Below are 17,319 nucleotides of genomic sequence, written 5' to 3'. Positions count from 1 at the left end.
GGAGGCCACTGGTCAGAAGATTTGAGGAGATCAGGGAAAAGAAAGGGGAGCGGGAGAAGGGGGTGAGTTCTAGAGCAGGCAGGCAAAGCGGGGGCTCTCAGGGCTGCTGCCGGACAGGCACTGCCTTCCCAGTTCTTTCTAGAGAAACCCTGAAGGTCAGGCTCCCGGGCGAGTCAGGGTGTGGGAGAAAGGGGGTGGGTGCCGCGAGAGGACTCCTTGGAAGGAGCCCCCCCAACATGGGCCCAGTGACCTCTGGGAACAATGAGCAGGGCAGGAGGCGGCGGGAGCTGGCGGGAGGCCCACGTGAGGGGCGGCTGTTGGCAGGCGCCGATTGCCACCCCCTGCCTGGGCCCGCCCGCTGCCACCCTTCAGTTCTGCTTCCGGAATCACCGCCCCATCCTCCCTGCACCCACAGGCCCCAGGGCGGGAGACTACACGTACCGGGAGGGCCTGGAGCACAAGTGCAAGCGGGACATCCTGCTGGGCCGCCTGCGGAGCGCCGAGGATCAGACCTGGAAGCGGATCCGGCCCCGGCCCACCAAGACCAGCTTCGTGGGCTCCTACTACCTGTGCAAAGGTGGGTGGGCTGTGGCAGGCTGGATGCCGGTGCCCCCGCTCCCCCCAGGCCCAGCCCTCTGCTCTTATCACAGCCTCTGAGGCGGGTGGAGCAGGCAGGGGCCCCACGACCACTTGAGAGGAGGAGGCTGAGGATGGGGGCTCCTGGTGGTACTGGAGGGGCCTCAAGGCCCATTGGCAATGGCCCCTCATCCCGATGAGCATGTCCTGTCCTCTGACTGGCCCCCATGGCTGCGGTGACTGAGCAGAACGCCCAACGTGCCTGCTCTCTCCCGCACGTGATCCCTTTGCCCACCGCCGGGGCTGCTGTGAGAATGGGAGGGAACCCAGAGCAGCCCCTAGGACCCCCCGGCGTAGGGGCTCGGCCATTGGTGGCTCTTTTAAACGATTGCATTGTTGTCACTGTCCTCACTCCGGCCTCATGTCCATGTGGTCAGCACTTGGGGGACGCTCGTCATGCACCCTCCTCTGGTTTCTTTCCCCCGACCAAGAGACTGTCCAGTCCACGTGGCCACACGGAGGAGTCATGGTGCTGCTGTGTGCTGTGCAGCGTGGCCCCATGTGCCCACCTCGTGCATCCTCATGACCCTGACGAGGAGCCCGGGGCTTCAAGCCTGTCACAGGCCCCGCCCAGACCCTTCTCTCCTGACCCAGCCCACAGCCATGGGCCACCCTGGCCTTCTTGGGCCGGCTCACTGACCTCCCAGTGGCCAGTCTTGAGGGTACTGGTGCTCCTGGGCTCGAAGGCCTCCGTCTGCCATGGCCTCCAGCCCGTGGGATGCAGCCCAAACTTGACACTGGCCTCCAAGTCCCCCTCCACCCATCACTACACGCCCTCCCGATGCCCTTGCACATGCTGTGCTCTCGACCTGGCCTCCGTCAGGCCGCCACTTGCATCTTGGGAAGCTCTTTCCGTGCAGCGTGGCCCCCTGGGTGCAGAGCCGTGGTCTGGGTGATTTACCTGTGGGTCCAGCCAGAGCCTCCAGGCAGCAGATGGAGAGGCAGACTCAGAGAGAGGGGGGTAGGGAAAGAAAGCAAATATCCCACCACTGGAAATGGCAGGTCTCCCAATCCTGAGCCTCCTTCCCTCACTCCAAACTCCCTGGCACCCAGGAGTTTTCATTACCTCATTTAATCCCCTGCCACAGCGCAGTGTCTCCAGTTTCTGGAAAAGGCAGCCAAGGCTCGGGGTCTCCCGGCTGGGGAAGCCTCGAGCTGGGATCCAAGCCCAAGTCCCTCTGTTGGGAATAGAGTATTATTTTCTTGATGAGTAATAATGAAGGAATGAAAAAAGAACAACTCTCAGATTTATTTGGCAGCTTGTTTACTTTTCCCGAGCCCTTTTCGTGCCTTTTCTCTGGCTGGATCCCCAGAAGGCACCCCCGTGGGGTGGGCAGAGTGGGAATGACGATGGCATTTGGCGGGTGAAGGTGCAGCAGTCTCCCCAGCGCACGCACACCCGGGCAGAGGGCAAAGCAGGGAGCCCCGCGTGCCAAAGGGCTTTCGCTGCCCTGGCTGCCTCGCTCCCGCCGTCCCCGCCTGGCGGAACGTGTGTCCTGTTGCCTCTTTGCAGACATGATTAACAAGCAGGACTGTAAGTACGGGGATAACTGCACCTTCGCCTACCATCAGGAGGAGATCGCCGTGTGGACGGAGGAGAGGAAGGGCACCCTCAACCGCGACCTGCTCTTCGACCCGCTGGGGGGCGTCACACGCAGCAGCCTCACCATCGCCAAGCTCCTAAAGGAGCACCAGGGCATCTTCACCTTCCTCTGCGAGGTACCCGCCCGGTGTCCCAGCTGCCCCCTCCGCAGTCCACGGCACCCACAGGGCCTGGGGGTGGGTGGGGTGCTCCCTGGTGCCCTCCGTCGTGGGACACCAACCTGGAGCCTGGTTCTGGGAGGCCAGCGCCTTAGTCTGGAGGACCCTGGCTGTGGGGAGTGTTAGCTCCATAGGATCCCCTCATGCTAAGTCCAGAGTCCATGCAGCCCCCTCATTCCCGCAGGCTGTGTGCCCGGCTCAGTGTCAGGGGCTTTGGCTCCTTGTTCTTAGCCTCACGGCAGCTCTGCCAAGTGAATGTTGTTGTCCACGGTTTACAGGTGATGTGGTGGAGGCTCAGGCAGGTGCAGGGGCTTCCCGGGGGCCACAGCTGTCACCGTGCGGAGCTGAGACACACACACACACACCACACACACCACACACACACACACCACACACACCACAAACACACCATACACACATACACACCACACACACCACATACACCACACACATACACACATACACACCACACACACCACACACACACCACACACACCATACACACATACACACACCACACACACCACACACACACACCACACACATACACATACACACCACACACACATACACACCACACACACCACACACACACACCCACCACACACATACACACACCACACACCACCACACACACACACCACACACACACACACACCACACACATACACACACCACACACCACGCACACACACACACCACAAACACACCATACACACATACACACCACACACACCACACACACAACCACACACACCACACACACAACCACACACACCACACACACACATCACACACACACCACACATACACCACACACACCACACACACCACACACACACACCACATACACATACATACCACATACACCACACACACCACACACACACACCACACACACACCACCACACCACACACACACACACAGCCACACACACACAGCCACACACACACACACACACACACACACACATATACACCTTGCCCAGCCGGCCTGGGGTGGTCCAGGGTTGCCCCGAGGCCCACCTGGTGGGTATGGCATGTTTGGCGCCGCTCAGCCACCCCGAGCAAGGTGCCCGCGGCCTCGCTTGCGGCCCTGCCTGTGCACACCCTCCCACCCCATGGCGTTGGCTCCAGTGCCCGCTGCGCTTTCCTGCTGATGGGCAGGCTGTGATCTCTCCCTGGAATTCTCACCCATGTTTCTGTATCTCAGACCCCTCAAGGCTCAGCTCTGGTCCCCCCAGCTCCGCCAAGCTGTTATTAACTCCCAGCTCGGTGGCACGATAGACCCCACCTGAGCTGGGAGGAAACGTGGGCCCTCGCCTCCCTGCCGGCCTTAGTGTGCTGAGGGCAGGCATAGCGTCACCCCGTCTCCAGGTCCTTGGGGTTCTGGGCTGGGCCAGTCTGAACCTTGCTAGCTGGGAACACTGTGTCTCGCTCCCACCCTGGACCATCGCACGGGTCAACATGGGGATCGTGGCTCACAGCCAGGCATCAGGGCCTGGAGTTCCCAGAGCACCCACAGTCCCATACTCTTTATCAGCCTTCACAGGGAACCTGCAGGTGTGATAGCCCCCAGTTTACAGCTGAGGAAACTGAGGCTCAGAGACATGGCATAACCCCCTGCCTGCAGCATTGGGGGTGGTGGGATCAGAGGGAGGGAGGCGGGAGAGGAGGGGAGCCAGGGCCCAGGTCCTACGTGAGTGAAGAAGAGAGGCAGGGGCCACAGACCCTGGGGGTCCCTTCTTCACGCCCCCGACCCAGAGCAGGGCAGGTGGGGTCCCAGCCAGACACCCCCCAGGTGACCCCCTCCCTGGGCAGATCTGCTTTGACAGTAAACCCCGGATCATCAGCAAGGGCACCAAGGACTCTCCGTCCGTCTGCTCCAACCTGGCAGCCAAGCACAGCTTCTACAACAACAAGTGAGTGGGGCCCCAGCGATCAGGGCCAGGGCTGGGGGGCAGAGGGAGAGCCCTCTGGCTGGGGGACAGTGGAGGCTGAGGGTGGGCCCAGGGTGGACTTTGGAAGACTGCTGTCCTCCTGGAGAGGACGGGAGCACCTGTGACATCCCCGGCATTCTCGTGGGTGTTTTCATAATCTCAGCAGTGCTGTGAGGGAGGAATTACTGTGCCTACTTTACAGACGGGAAAGCTGAGGCTCAGAAGCAGCTTCCTCAGCAGGCAGGGCAGGCAGCGGCCACCTGACTCCTGGCCAGTGCTCTCTGCTGTTGGGACACCCGCATCAGGCAGTGGCTGGGAGGGGCTGGATCTGGCCTGTCACCCCCTTTGGAGCTTAGGCCCTGAAATCTGACAGACCTGGCTCTGAATCCCGGCCCAGCCAGTGGTCTGCTTTTAGTCCTCCGGCCACTCTGACCTCACTCTTCTCCCCTGCCTAGGAGATGACCCTCCCAATAGCCTAGGGTTGCTGTGAGGTAGTCGGGGCTCCTGGCCTGGACAAGGCACTCAGTTATTTTTCCTCTGGGTTCAGGGCCAGCTCCGGAGCTCGGAGGCAGGGAACCAGTGGGACATGCCCCTCCCCTCCCCCTACGGCACCCCCTTCTCCCGGCCCCCTAGGTCCGGGTGCCCTTCTCCTGTGGACGCAGTCTTTGAGCTGGCCCCAGATGGGGGCCCGAGGGGAGGGGCACACAGCTCACAGAGCCGGGACCCAAACCCAGGACTGCCCGAGTGTACAGCACCCACCTCTAACCCACCCTGCCTTCCACGTTCTAGAAGAGGCTCCTAGGGCGGGAGGCGCCCGGGGAGGAGCTCGCCCAGCCCTGGCAGGTGGTCCTCCCATGAGTGACCGGGGGCGGGGCCACGAGGCTGCAGCTGCATTGTGCCCTCCCCGCCCCCCTGCCCATCCCACCCCCGCCAGGTGCCTGGTGCACATCGTCCGCTCCACCTCCCTCAAGTACTCCAAGATCCGCCAGTTCCAGGAGCACTTCCAGTTTGACGTGTGCCGCCACGAGGTGCGCTACGGCTGCCTGCGGGAAGACAGCTGCCACTTCGCCCACAGCTTCATCGAGCTCAAGGTCTGGCTGCTGCAGCAGTACTCAGGTGAGTGGGTGGGCATGGCGGGGGGCGGGAGGCACAGAGTTGGCTGGAAGCAGGGAGGGAGCCAGGGCCCGATGGCAGGCGGAGGGCGGCCTCAGAGGAGGGCGGTTGTGGTGGCACCTGGGAGGGCTCCCTGGAGGAGGTGATGCTCCCTAGACCTCACAGAGGAGACAAAGGTCCAGCCCTCAGGGAGCTTATGGGCTGGGAGGCTCCTGGGGGCCTTCCTGTGTGAGCACTGCCAGGGGAGCACACCTGGAGACGGGAGAGGGGGAGCCAGAGCATGGGCTCTGGAGCCAGGGGAGCACACCTGGAGACGGGAGAGGGAGCCAGAGCATGGGCTCTGGAGCCAGGCAGACTTGGGCCCCTGTTCCAGTCTCCTCCTGCTGCCAAGCGACCAAGTGACCCTTGGGAAGTCACTTCCCCTCTCTGAGCCTCTGGTTGCTCATCTGAAAAACTGATTGTCATGTCTGCCCCTCAGAGCTGTTGTGGGTTTAAAAGCTATTCACCCACTCAGTCACTCGGTCATTGCACTGAGCCCCTTCTCTGGGTCGGGGGATTCAGCAGTGGACAGGTGGAGGTCCTTGCTCTCAGGAAACTTATGGAGGCAGGAAGGCAGCACCCAACAGGCCAACAAATCCTCTGTTCCATTGAGCTGAGATTCCATTTTCCCCCTTCGCATGTCATCATTTAATTAGCAGCTTTTTTGTGGGACATAATATAATGGTGCATCAACAGTTGATGTCTTTGATGACATGTTTTCAGACATGCTTTGGTGCTGAGAGGAGAGTAAAGCAGAGCAGTAGGAGAGACTCAGGGTAGAGGCATTTTGGGTAAGATGGTGGAGCAGGGAAGAGCATGTTCCAGGCAGAGGGAACAGCAAAGCTGGAGGCCCTGAGGCAGGAGCAAGCATGGTACAGAAAGACTGTCCACGTACATAGAGCAGCTTAGTAAATGTGGAGGGTGTGCCAGGGAGTATAAGGTAAGAGTGTCTGGGATCATTCTAAGTATGATGCTTAGTGTCTGGAGGGCTCTAAGGGGGTGGAGTTGCATGATCTGGCTGTGGGGTAGAGAACAGAATAGGGAGTGAGGGCAGAAGCTGGGGGCTGAGGAGGCCATTGCATCCTCCAAGCCAGAGAGAATGGTGGCTGAAGCCAGGGAGGTGGCAGGAGAGGTGGAAGTGGTCAAATTCTGGGTGTATTTTGATGGACCAGATATGACATTTGTTGATGGACCAGCTAAGAGACAAAGGAAGGCATCAAGGTCGAGCCCAAGGTTTTTAGCCTGAGTACCTGGAACGGTGGGGTTGCCACATTCTGGGAAGGAAGGGCTGTGGGCGGAGCAGGCTTGGGGGTACGGTCAAGCTCAGCTGTGGACACGGGGGTGGGGAGCTGCACATTGGAGTTCGAGGGGAAATGCTGAGCAGGCAGCCAGATTCCTGCATGTTCACAGGAAAGGTCTGGGCTGCGGATACAAATTTGGGAACCGTCAGCACGATAGTAGATGTCAAGCACATTGTCTGGTCCAGAAAAAACTCCTGATGAAGCACGGCTGCTGTGCAGCAGTATCCACGGGACGAGGGAGAAAGCGAAGCCAGTGTGGGAAGGGAACCGGAAAGAGGAGGGAATGGGAGCAGGGCAGGCTTCACGGAAGAGGTGCTGAGGTGGACCTCCACGGGTGGGCTCAGTTTCAACAGTTGGAGTCTGGCAGGATCAGCTGGGGGGATCTGAGCCTCCAGCCCAGGGTGTCTGCCCTTTGCTGTGTGGCAGGGAAGAGCCGAGGTGGGCACGGGGCCCGAAGTACGGCGGGCTAGAGGCCGCCAAGCAGGGGTCAGGCTTGAGGCCCCACGGAGGGGTCAAGGAAGGGTGCTGAGCAGCTGGCCCCAGAGACGGGACACTGGCAAACAGGGGGCTATTCCCAGACCACGGGCAGGGCCAGCGTCTCCCTTTCTGGCTGCATTTTATTCTAAAGCCCTGTGAGGGGTCAGAGCAGGTCTCTGTTCCCGTTTTGCTGATGAACAAACAGGCCCAGAGAGGCTGACAGGCTTCCCTGGGCCCCAAGCCTTACCCTGGAAAAGGGGCCCTGCCTGGGAATGGGGCTAACCCGGGACTGGGGCCAACCTGGGACTGGGGCCTTAGCTGGGATTGGAGGATTCTCCACTTGGGGCCATGGTGCTGGCACCGCCCGTGTTCCCTGCCTCTCACCTGCTGAGTTCCCCAGGGATGTGTGTCTGCCCCCCACCCTCCCCAGGCATGACCCACGAGGACATCGTCCAGGAATCTAAGAAATACTGGCAGCAGATGGAGGCCCACGCGGGGAAGGCTGGCAGCAGCTTGGTAAGGGCCCAGGCAGGCACTGGGGGTGGGAAGGGGCACGGGCGGCTGCCAGCCCCGCCAGACCTCCCGCCCCACAAGGGCTATCTCCCGTTCCTCTACTTGAACATAACTTCAGATTTACTAGGAAGTTGCAAGAATAGTACAAAGACTTCATGTATATCATAAACACATACATTTTTTCCTGAACCATTCGCGAGTAAGTTGCAGACATGAAGCCCCATCACCCCTAACTACTTCCGTGTGTATTTCCTCTCTTACATACCGTTATCCAAAACCAGGAAACTGAAACAATAAATATTGATACAATACTGTTATCCTTTCATGAATTGTCCCCAAATCCCAGATAATGCCCTGCACTCAGGTGTTGGTCTCTTTAGTCACCTTAGTTGTAGAACAGCTCCTGAGTCTTTGTATGTCACGACTTTGGCCTTTTTGAAGCATCTGGGCCAATTACTGTAAAGTGCATCTACTTGGGATTGTCTGGTGCTTCCTCCCTTCCCAGGGGCAGTGTTGTGTTCTCCTCAGTCCATCCTCAGGAGGCACAGCCCCCCAGGCCTCCTGTCACCGTGATATTAACTGGAGGCTGCCACTGTGAAGTGTCCTCCCCTCTAAAGCTGTGTCTTTCCTTTGGTAGTAAATATCTGCTGGGGAGATACTTTGAGACCATGAGAATACCCTGTTTCTCCTCAAGCATGCACCCACTGATGGTGTCATCTCCTGTCCTTCCAGTCCTTGCCCTGGCCCTGAAATAAGCTGTGGCAGGTGGCATTTTGCAGATGGGGAAACTGAGGCTCAAAGCATGGAGACTTGCCATGGTCTTAGTGGAGCAAACCCAGGCTCTCTGGAGTCTCGTCCAGAGCTCACTCTGCTCCCTCCCCACCCGCACATTCCTGTCACCCTGTCGCCCCCACTTTCCCTCTGGCAGCCTCCAATTCCTCATTGGTAAAGTGCCCATCCCTGGGGTAGGGGTGAGGCCTGCAGAAGCTGAACAAGGCTGCAGCTTCTCAAGCCCCTGCTGTGCACCTGGGCCCTGGGCCCTCCTCTATCCTCACACCCAGGAGGTGGGGTCACCCCAACCGTGAGATGGCAGGAGAGACCCTGAGGCTCGGGCTTGGCCTGGGGCCCAGGCCATTCTGGACATGGTGAGTGACTGAAGCGAGGTTTCCATGCCAACCACACATGAGGGATGACCCCTTGCCCATGCCAGGCCCACCTGCTGGTCAGCTGGGGAACAGTGGGGCCCCCTCAGCCCCTCAGGAGGCGGGCAGGGGTGCTGCAGTGGCCCGGGGAGCAGGGCAGGCTGGTTGGGGATACCGCAGCAGAGACTGCCCTGTCCCCTTGGGCCTGCTCTCTCTCCCCTCTCTCCCCTCTTCCAGCTCCCTCCCTCCTCTGTCCCTCTCCCTTACCGTCCTCTCTTTCTGTCCCCCCCTCTTCAGTCCCCCATGTGGTTTATTTTTGCTTCCAGCCAGGAGCCTGGCTGGGAAGCCGTGAGGGGCTCAGACTGGATCTACAGCATCATCCTCTAAAGAGAGAACCCCAAGTCCTCACCTTCCCCATCCTTCCCCCCTCCCCCTCCCCCACTCTTTCTCAGCTGCTTCAGGGTCACCCAAGGACAGGGAAGGCTGAGCGGGAGGGGCGGCCCCAGTGCCCTCGCAACTGCTTGAGGGTGTTGTGGGGCCTCGCCCCCTTGTGTTGCCAGGGCCCTGCCCTGCCCACCGCCTTTGCCCCACCCAGGCCTGGCCCGGGAACAGGGCCTTGGAGCCAGGCTGGAGCAGAGCGCCACAGGAGCCACCTGCTTGCTTGCCTTCCAGAGGGTGGGGCCGGAGGAATGGCGAGGCCAGGGCACGGATGCCAGGGTAGAAGCTGCTCAGGCTGCTCCACCCCAGGCCCCAAGGGTGGGTGAGCAGCCTCCCCAAGCCTGTGTCTGCCCCAGTCACGTGGCGGTGATCCTGCCCACTGCCAAGGGTGCTGCAAGAAGGGGAACTGGCGTGGCTGGTTCCCCCGCCCCCCACGGCCCCCAGAATAACAGAACATACCCCTCACGCTTCTTGTGAGAATCAGAGGATGCAAATTATCCTGCCCACTCCAGCACAGGCCATGTCCCAGCTTTACAAAGACCCCGTTTTGTCTCATCATGGGAAGATGAGTGCATTATCCTGGGGCCAAGCTAGGCCGCCAGTCTCCCAGCTCCAGGCCAGGGGTCAGGCAACAAGCAACATGGGCAGAGCTCCCTCCTGCTCCAGGGCAGGCCCTGGGCTGGGTAGTACTGGGAACCAGGGACTCGGCCACATCTCGTGCCCAGGAGCTCCTGTGGCAGGAGATTTGCACACACCAGTCTGGAGGAGAGAGGGCTGCACAGACGGGTGGCCCCGCACCAGAGGCTCCAGGAGGAGCCCGGAAGGCTCTAGCTAACAGGAGAGGAAAGGGAGGCTGGGAGGAGTGAGGGTTGGTGCAGCAAGGTGTCCACCGTGGCTGGGCAAGGCATCGAGGGTGGAGGAGACACGGCTGGGGGGACCTTTTCCTGCCTCTCAGCCCCAACCTGTCCCAGGTGTGCAGCAGAGCAGGCCCTCCTGCCCGCAAAGAAAAGGCTGGGCCAGAGGGCTGGTGGGGAGCATGGTGGGGCCTTAAGGACTAGCTGGGGTTTGGCCTGGAGGGAGAACCAGAACCCAGGGTGGCCCAGATGTGAGTCCCCGGACCCCTTGCCCACAGGGGGCCTCCTCCTCCCCAGCCCCTGCAGGGAATCCCACCATCCAGGTCCCTGTGACAGAGAGCTCAGGGAAGGCTTCCTGAAGGAGGCAGGCTGGAGCTGAGCCCTGAAAGGCAGTGCAGAATGTGCTTGACGAAGAAGGGAGGAAGAGGGTCCCAGGAAGAGGGATCAGCGGCTGCAAAGGCAGGGAGGTGTGACGGGGCATGCTGGGCCCAAGGAAATGCAGGGAGATCCACATAGCAGGCACCCAAGAGAGTGGGCCGTAGTGGGAGCCAGTGGAGAAGGCACACCGAGCCCTCGCTGAGGGGTCCAAACCCAGACCCAGGCCAGTGCCCACACCAGGATGCTGTGAGGCCTGCGGGTGGGAGTCACTTCCCTCCAGTAGAACCGGGGAGGAGACCAACCCATTCCAAGGCTGATGGCAGCCCGCACCCTCTCGGAAGCTGCCTGCAGAACCCACCCTGGGGCTCCCGGCCTGGTGCCTGTGGCTGCACCAACCTACCCTCCCCCAGCAGGGCGCCCCCCGGACCCACGGGCCCAGCACATTTGACCTGCAGATGAAGTTTGTGTGTGGGCAGTGCTGGAGGAACGGGCAGGTGGTGGAGCCTGACAAGGACCTCAAGTACTGCAGTGCCAAGGCCCGGCACTGGTGAGTAGCACCGGGCAGGGGGCGGCAGGGTGGGAACCTGGAGGTCACGACCCGGAGAGGCTGGGGCTCTGCCCTGAGCCCGCCCCACCCAGCCCCCCACTCTGTCCTGCAGCTGGACCAAGGAGCGGCGGGTCCTCCTGGTGATGTCCAAGGCCAAGAGGAAATGGGTGTCGGTGCGGCCGCTGCCGTCCATCCGCAACTTCCCGCAGCAATATGACGTGAGTGCGGGGGGCGGAGCTGCGGGGGGCACCCGGGGCTGGGGGGGTGAGGCTGTAGGTCCCGGGGGGGCTCGCCCAGCGACCAGCTCTCCCCACACCCCCCTTGCAGCTCTGCATCCACGCACAGAACGGCCGCAAGTGCCAGTACGTGGGCAACTGCTCGTTCGCACACAGCCCCGAGGAGCGGGACATGTGGACCTTCATGAAGGAGAACAAGAGTGAGTGTGTGGGCCAGGCCTCCACCCCCCAAATCGCTCACCACCCCAACTTGGCCCCCAGCCCCAAGAGCATGCTCTGCCCCTCCCTTTGCCACCGGGGCCCTCTCGGGGTCTTCGGTGGCTGGCTGGATGCTGGGGCCCGTGGCTCCCAATTAAAATGGGGCCACAGGGTAGAACCGATGGAGAAGCCACCCTCACGGGCCCTCTGTCCCCTGCCCAGTCCTGGACATGCAGCAGACCTATGACATGTGGCTGAAGAAACACAACCCAGGGAAGCCCGGGGAGGGGACCCCCATTGGCTCTCGGGAAGGGGAGAAGCAGATCCAGATGCCCACGGACTACGCGGACATCATGGTAACACCCCAGCCCTGCCCCCCACACCTGGCGGGGGGACTGTGGGCCGCGCCTGACCAGGCGGGGACAGCTGGCCCGGGCTCAGACCCCTGGGGGAGGTGGTCCAGGCCAGGGTGCAGGGACGCGGGCGCCCATGGCAGCTGGGTCCCCACGGTGGCTCTACCCCTAGATGGGCTACCACTGCTGGCTCTGCGGCAAGAACAGCAACAGCAAGAAGCAGTGGCAGCAACACATCCAGTCCGAAAAGCACAAAGAGAAGGTCTTCACGTCCGACAGCGATGCCAGTGGCTGGGCCTACCGCTTCCCCATGGGCGAGTTCCGGCTCTGCGACAGGTGCTCGTGGAGGGCAGGGGCCCGGGGGGCACAGCGGGGCATGGCGGTGGGGGGCCAGCTGGGCCTGGTGGGATGTGGGGTGGCTCTGAAGAGATGGAGCCCATGCAAGGCCCTGGCTCCTCTGGGGCCTGGCGGTGGAGTCTGGGGGAGAGACAACTGCCCCTGGGTGTGAGCAGGGCCATGGGGGGCCAGGGCCGATGTGGAGGGGTAGGCCCAGACCCTGGCTTCACAGCCCTGGGTCAGGTCCCGAGTTGGGTTTCACCTGGGACCCGGGCCTGAGCCTCCTTCCACCCGCAGGCTCCAGAAGGGCAAGGCCTGTCCGGACGGGGACAAGTGCCGCTGCGCCCACGGGCAGGAGGAGCTCAACGAGTGGCTGGACCGGCGCGAGGTGCTGAAGCAGAAGCTGGCCAAGGCCCGCAAGGACATGCTGCTGTGCTCCCGGGACGACGACTTTGGCAAATACAACTTCCTGCTGCAAGAGGACGGGGACGCTGCTGGGGCTGCCCCAGAAGCCCCTGCCGCCACTGCTGCTGCCACCACCGGGGATTAGGGCCAGGTCTTGGCCACGGGCAAAGTCCTGGGGACAGGGGGCAGGGGTGAGGACACAGGGCCTGACAGAGGGGCCAGGGCTGGCCAAGGAAGGGGTGGGCTTGCCCTCCTCAGGCAGCCCCCAGCCCCCCAGGTTCCCGTCCTCCTCTCTGTCCCCACTGCCCCAGGTGTGCGTACCCAGGTGCACGAGCTGCAGCTCCGAGCGTTCCCAGGGGCCTCCCACCCCCCACCCCCATGGCTCTCCTGGTTGGGGAGGGACAGGCCTGGCTGCCCCTCCAGCCTCAGCCTTCAGCTTTAACTTCGGTCTGCTCCTAAAGGGGGCCCAAGCTCAGGGCTGGGGAGCCTGGGGTCCCCACTTGAATCTGCAGCGGGAGGGCCCTTCTCCCTGCCCTACCCCACCCCAGCCCCTCCCTGGAGGGAGATCAGGACGCAACAGAGTGCAGGAGGCCCCACTTAGCTTTAAAATGCAGCCCCAGGATGGAGCTGGGGACCCTGTACTGGTCGCCCGCCCTCCGGGGCTCAGTTTCCCCTCTGGTTGGGAGGCATGGAGCCTGACCGAGGAGCCTGGGTTCTGTAAGGGCACCACCCAGCCCCTGTCCCTCCTGGGCCATAGGATGGAGATGGCCGAGCCATGGAGCCTTTGGAGGTGACTCAGCCCAGAGCCCTGTTTCTTGTCTGGGAACCCTGAGGCCGGGAGGGGAACAGCCCCCTGCCCAGGGTCTCCAGCCCCCGGCATAAGGCAGCACTGAGGTGAAAACAGTGGTCAAATGACTTACCCAGTTACCGGCTGAAGCCTCCAGGCTGCTCGTTAGAGACGTGACGGTCCCCAAGTCGGTGTGTGACGGGGTTGGGGGGTGCAGGGGGAGGTTGGTCGTGACACCCCTCCGGGGGTGGCTGTGGGGGGCAGCAGAGGTCACCTGCCTGCCAAGAATCCCAGTGCTGACTGCCTGCCTCGGGGGAGGTGGCGGAGGGCAGGGCACCTGGGAGCTCAGGTTCTGCACGGGGAGGGGGCGAGGAGAGAAGGGTCAGCCCTGGGTGTCGTGGGCCGCCCTGGGAGAGGACACAGCCCCTCCTTCTTGGGGCTCCAGTATGGTCCTCTCCCTTTTCTCCCCTAGACCCAGACAAACAATTAAGACTCCCTACCCCAGCCCCTCCTTAGTCCCTGGCCCCACCAGCTGCCTGGGACCCCAGCTGACCCCCAGCCCCTGCCCCCCTCAACGAGCCCTCTCCCATCCCTCTCGTCTGACATGTCTGCGTGCACCCCCTCCTCTCCATTCCACCCCCATGGGCAGATCCGGCCTCCCCTGGTTCCCCAGACATTCCAGAACGTCCCGCGCTATTGGCACAAGGAGTGGGGCACCCCCAGAAGGAACCATGGACTGAGGCTGGGTGGAGGGAGTGAGATGGAGAGAACGGAATACCCCTTACTTCTCCTCCAGCAAGGGTTGGCACCATGTTGATGACAAAATGACGGGCTTCCAGGCTGCAGGGAACCTGTTCCTCTTGCCGCCACTGCCCGGCCTTTCCCCGATAATCATGGCATGCACCCTGTCCTCTCCCCAGCACCCCCCAGCCGGCCAGCACCGCAGCCTTCGGGTGCTGGTGGCGTGGCTGGTGAGGAGGAGAGCCCACACCCAGGCGGAGCCGTGGCCGTGAATGTCAGTGACACTTGTTCCCCAACCCGTGGTGTTGCAGTCTGTCGTCACCAGCCTTGTTCTTAGTGTGTATATATGTCGCCCCCGTGATGCATATATACACAGGTATTAAATATATCACTCTATATAATATTATATATGTGTGTGGTATCCAAGAGATCACTTCTACTGAGGGCTAAAGATTAAGGACTTGGCCAGGAAATGCAGCCATCCTGGTGTGATTCGGAGGTTTTTTGGGGGGTCACCAGCAGGCCATATGCAAGGAGACTGGAACCAGAGCTGTGGGTCAGAGGTGAATTGGGCAGTGGGATGGGCACGGCTCCCGCCTGGGTCCAGCTCTGCCTGAAAGCCCCCAGCTCTCCCCAGCCTGGCAGGGCGAGAGTGCAAGTGCTCAGGGAAAGAAAATGACTTGTTGGCTCCCACGCTATGGGACAAGTTTGGAGTCCAGGTTTTTCTTCTCCAGTCTGTTATCTGTCTGTGGTCCCTTGGGATCCAGGGGTGCCTGGTCTGACCAAAGCTGGTTCACCCCCAGGACTGGGAAGAGCGAGAGAGGCAGGGAGTGTCTGGGGGTGGGTGGGAGGAAAACAAGAAAACGTTTTTAATGATGAGGTTATTTTGGCTGTGACCCCCCCCAAGGCCCCTGGCTGGGAGGCTCTGGGATTTGAATCAGGGGCCTGTGCCCACTCCTAGCAGGCAGGGACAAGATGGCAGTGGGATTGGGGTGCCCCTAATGGGGGTGTCCCTTTGTGGTGGGGGGCCCGGGGAAGGATGCTGCATTTCTCATCTGGACAGTAATGGATTCAACAGTCCTTTAAAAATGTCTGTGTATTAAAATTTTAAGAATACCACACTTTAATATTAAATATTCAAAAGGTCTAGTATCTTGATAATAATGTAGATGTTTTAATAACAATTTTTGTCCTTCTTAAAATAAAATGAAAGAAACTTGCTCCTCTTAGCCTCTGTTCTAGAAAATAAACATGCACTCAGGCCTCTGCCCCCGAGGTGTCGCCCCTGTCCCTCCCTTGTGCCCGGGCACCCGGGCTGCTCTGGGCTCAGTGCTCGTGGGCGGGGCAGGCGGGTGCTGGGCACGCCCAAGGCAGGCTTTCCGGGGCTGAGGGGCTGGAGGCCTGTGTCCCGGCAAGCAGACACGCCAGCCCAGCTGGCCCCAGCACAGGCAGCGCCTCGGCTGGCAGCACAAGCTGTGCCCGCACCCGAGCCTCCACATGGGGCCATCCAGGGGACCCCTGCCCTCGTGGGCGCCATCCTGGGTTCCAGAGTGCTGGCCTCTGTGCCCTTTCTGGGTATGGCTTTTCCTGAAACAGAGGGTGCCAGGCTATGCCAGGCTGTGAAACATGCAGCCCTGACTCCACCAGACCCAAAGGAGATGGAAGTCACCCAGGCCCAGTTCCCTCATCTTTAAAAGGAGGGTGTATTAGAGCGGGAATCTCATTCTGGGGACAACTGGCTCTGCAGGGCAGGGGGAGGGGAATATTTTTCCAAACGCTTGGACTGTGCATGGCTACAGGGGAGGGAGGTCGTCCTGGGAGGTGTTCAAGAGCCAGCTCTCACCCAACACCTGTAGGCAGCAGTACGGGGTGGCCCTAGGGACAGATGTCCAAGGCCTGTGAATCCTGGGCTGGGACCTCCTTGGGCCAGTTCGCTACCCGCATTTTATAGCTCAGAGACATCCAGTGAAGGTTCCAAGGACCATTGGACTGGGTGATCAGCCAAGGTCCCTTCAGCTCTGATGCCCTGTGGTTCTCTGCACCCATGGCCCACCCCAAAGCAGCACGGCCAGGTCCAGCTCCTGAAAGAAAAATGCAGCCCCATTCTCCGGCTGTTGAGATCATGAGCCTGCATCGGCACCATCCTTGAGCTCAGAGAAGTGACAGGTACACAGGACTTCAGTGGACAGAAATTCCTAAGTTCTCATAAATTCCCTTAAATTCTCTTCTGGTCCTCATTTGGCTCAGGCTAATAAGCATTAACTGTACCTACTGCATCTCTGACCCTGGAGATATAAGATTACTGAAGAAACTAAGATCCGTTGAATCTGCAGTCTGCTGGGGGGAAAGCTACCTAAACAAGTTTGCAGGCTGATGTGACAGACATTCAGAGTAGGAAGCCAGGGAGGGCTTCCTGAAGGAGGTGAACCTGGAGTTGGGGCTTTAGAAATATTTTATATCATTGCAGTCAGTGTGCACATACATCTCTCTTTCTTTTAATTTTATTTCACATGTGCATTTCCACATACCAGTGTATCCTGGATATTTACAGGTAGTGGCTCATACATCATCTCACCAATGGGCCAGCGCTGGCTTGAGCAGCCCCCAAGTATTGAACGCAGCCATTTCTGGTCTTAGATCCCATGGGTAGGGCTGCGGTGAGCTCCATCAGCCATGGTGCACCAGCCTGCGCTTCCTCCCTGCCTCCATTCTGGGAAAGCTGCTTCCATGGAAAGGCTGGGGCAGGTGGGGAGACCCTCAGGGACTTCCAGGTGGGGGTAGGAGGCAGCTCTGTACCTCCTCTAGAGAAAAAAGCTGCACCCACATATATGCCTCACCAAGGATCCCTTTGCAGCCTCCAGGGACCTCAGCCTTGGCCCATAAGGAGCTGTCTTCGGTGAGACCAGAGGAGATAACACCTCTAGGGCCTTGGACAAGGGCAGCACTAGCCACTGGACCTGATGATCAGACAATCTGATGACTGAGGATCAGTACATTTGTGTCAGCCCCTTCCCGTGGCATCGTTTCCTGGCCTGGAATTTAAATGAGCCCTGCTGGTCGAGGAGGAGGGCAAGGCAAAGTGTAAGTGCTCTTGATCGAGTCCTTCCCCAACGCCGGCCTCAGT

The 17,319-nt window shown here is 60.6% G+C and overlaps 1 protein-coding gene across 4 annotated transcripts in view; it reads left to right on the top strand.

Annotated features, from left to right (window-relative positions):
- The window catches only part of ZC3H7B (zinc finger CCCH-type containing 7B), a 65,395-nt gene extending 49,979 nt beyond the window's left edge, over window positions 1–15,416 (top strand). For 2 of the 4 annotated variants that reach the window (XM_037844997.1, XM_037844999.1), the window contains exons 13-23: window positions 416–577; window positions 2,150–2,355; window positions 4,219–4,319; window positions 5,272–5,453; window positions 7,698–7,783; window positions 11,006–11,139; window positions 11,252–11,357; window positions 11,467–11,575; window positions 11,796–11,929; window positions 12,099–12,262; window positions 12,560–15,416. In XM_037844997.1, the coding sequence (XP_037700925.1) occupies window positions 416–577; window positions 2,150–2,355; window positions 4,219–4,319; window positions 5,272–5,453; window positions 7,698–7,783; window positions 11,006–11,139; window positions 11,252–11,357; window positions 11,467–11,575; window positions 11,796–11,929; window positions 12,099–12,262; window positions 12,560–12,812 (1,637 nt within the window). In that variant the 3' untranslated portion in view covers window positions 12,813–15,416. Of the gene's footprint in view, window positions 1–415; window positions 578–2,149; window positions 2,356–4,218; window positions 4,320–5,271; window positions 5,454–7,697; window positions 7,784–11,002; window positions 11,140–11,251; window positions 11,358–11,466; window positions 11,576–11,795; window positions 11,930–12,098; window positions 12,263–12,559 lie in introns of all 4 variants that reach the window. The other 2 variants (XM_037844996.1, XM_037844998.1) reach the window with 1 other exon arrangement.
- Window positions 15,417–17,319: the final 1,903 nt, after the last annotated feature.

This window comes from Choloepus didactylus, chromosome 8 (genome assembly GCF_015220235.1).
Source record: "Choloepus didactylus isolate mChoDid1 chromosome 8, mChoDid1.pri, whole genome shotgun sequence".
NCBI lineage: Eukaryota > Metazoa > Chordata > Mammalia > Pilosa > Megalonychidae > Choloepus > Choloepus didactylus.
Note: the sequence above shows the minus strand (reverse complement) of the source record. Positions and strands in the feature narration are given on the sequence as shown.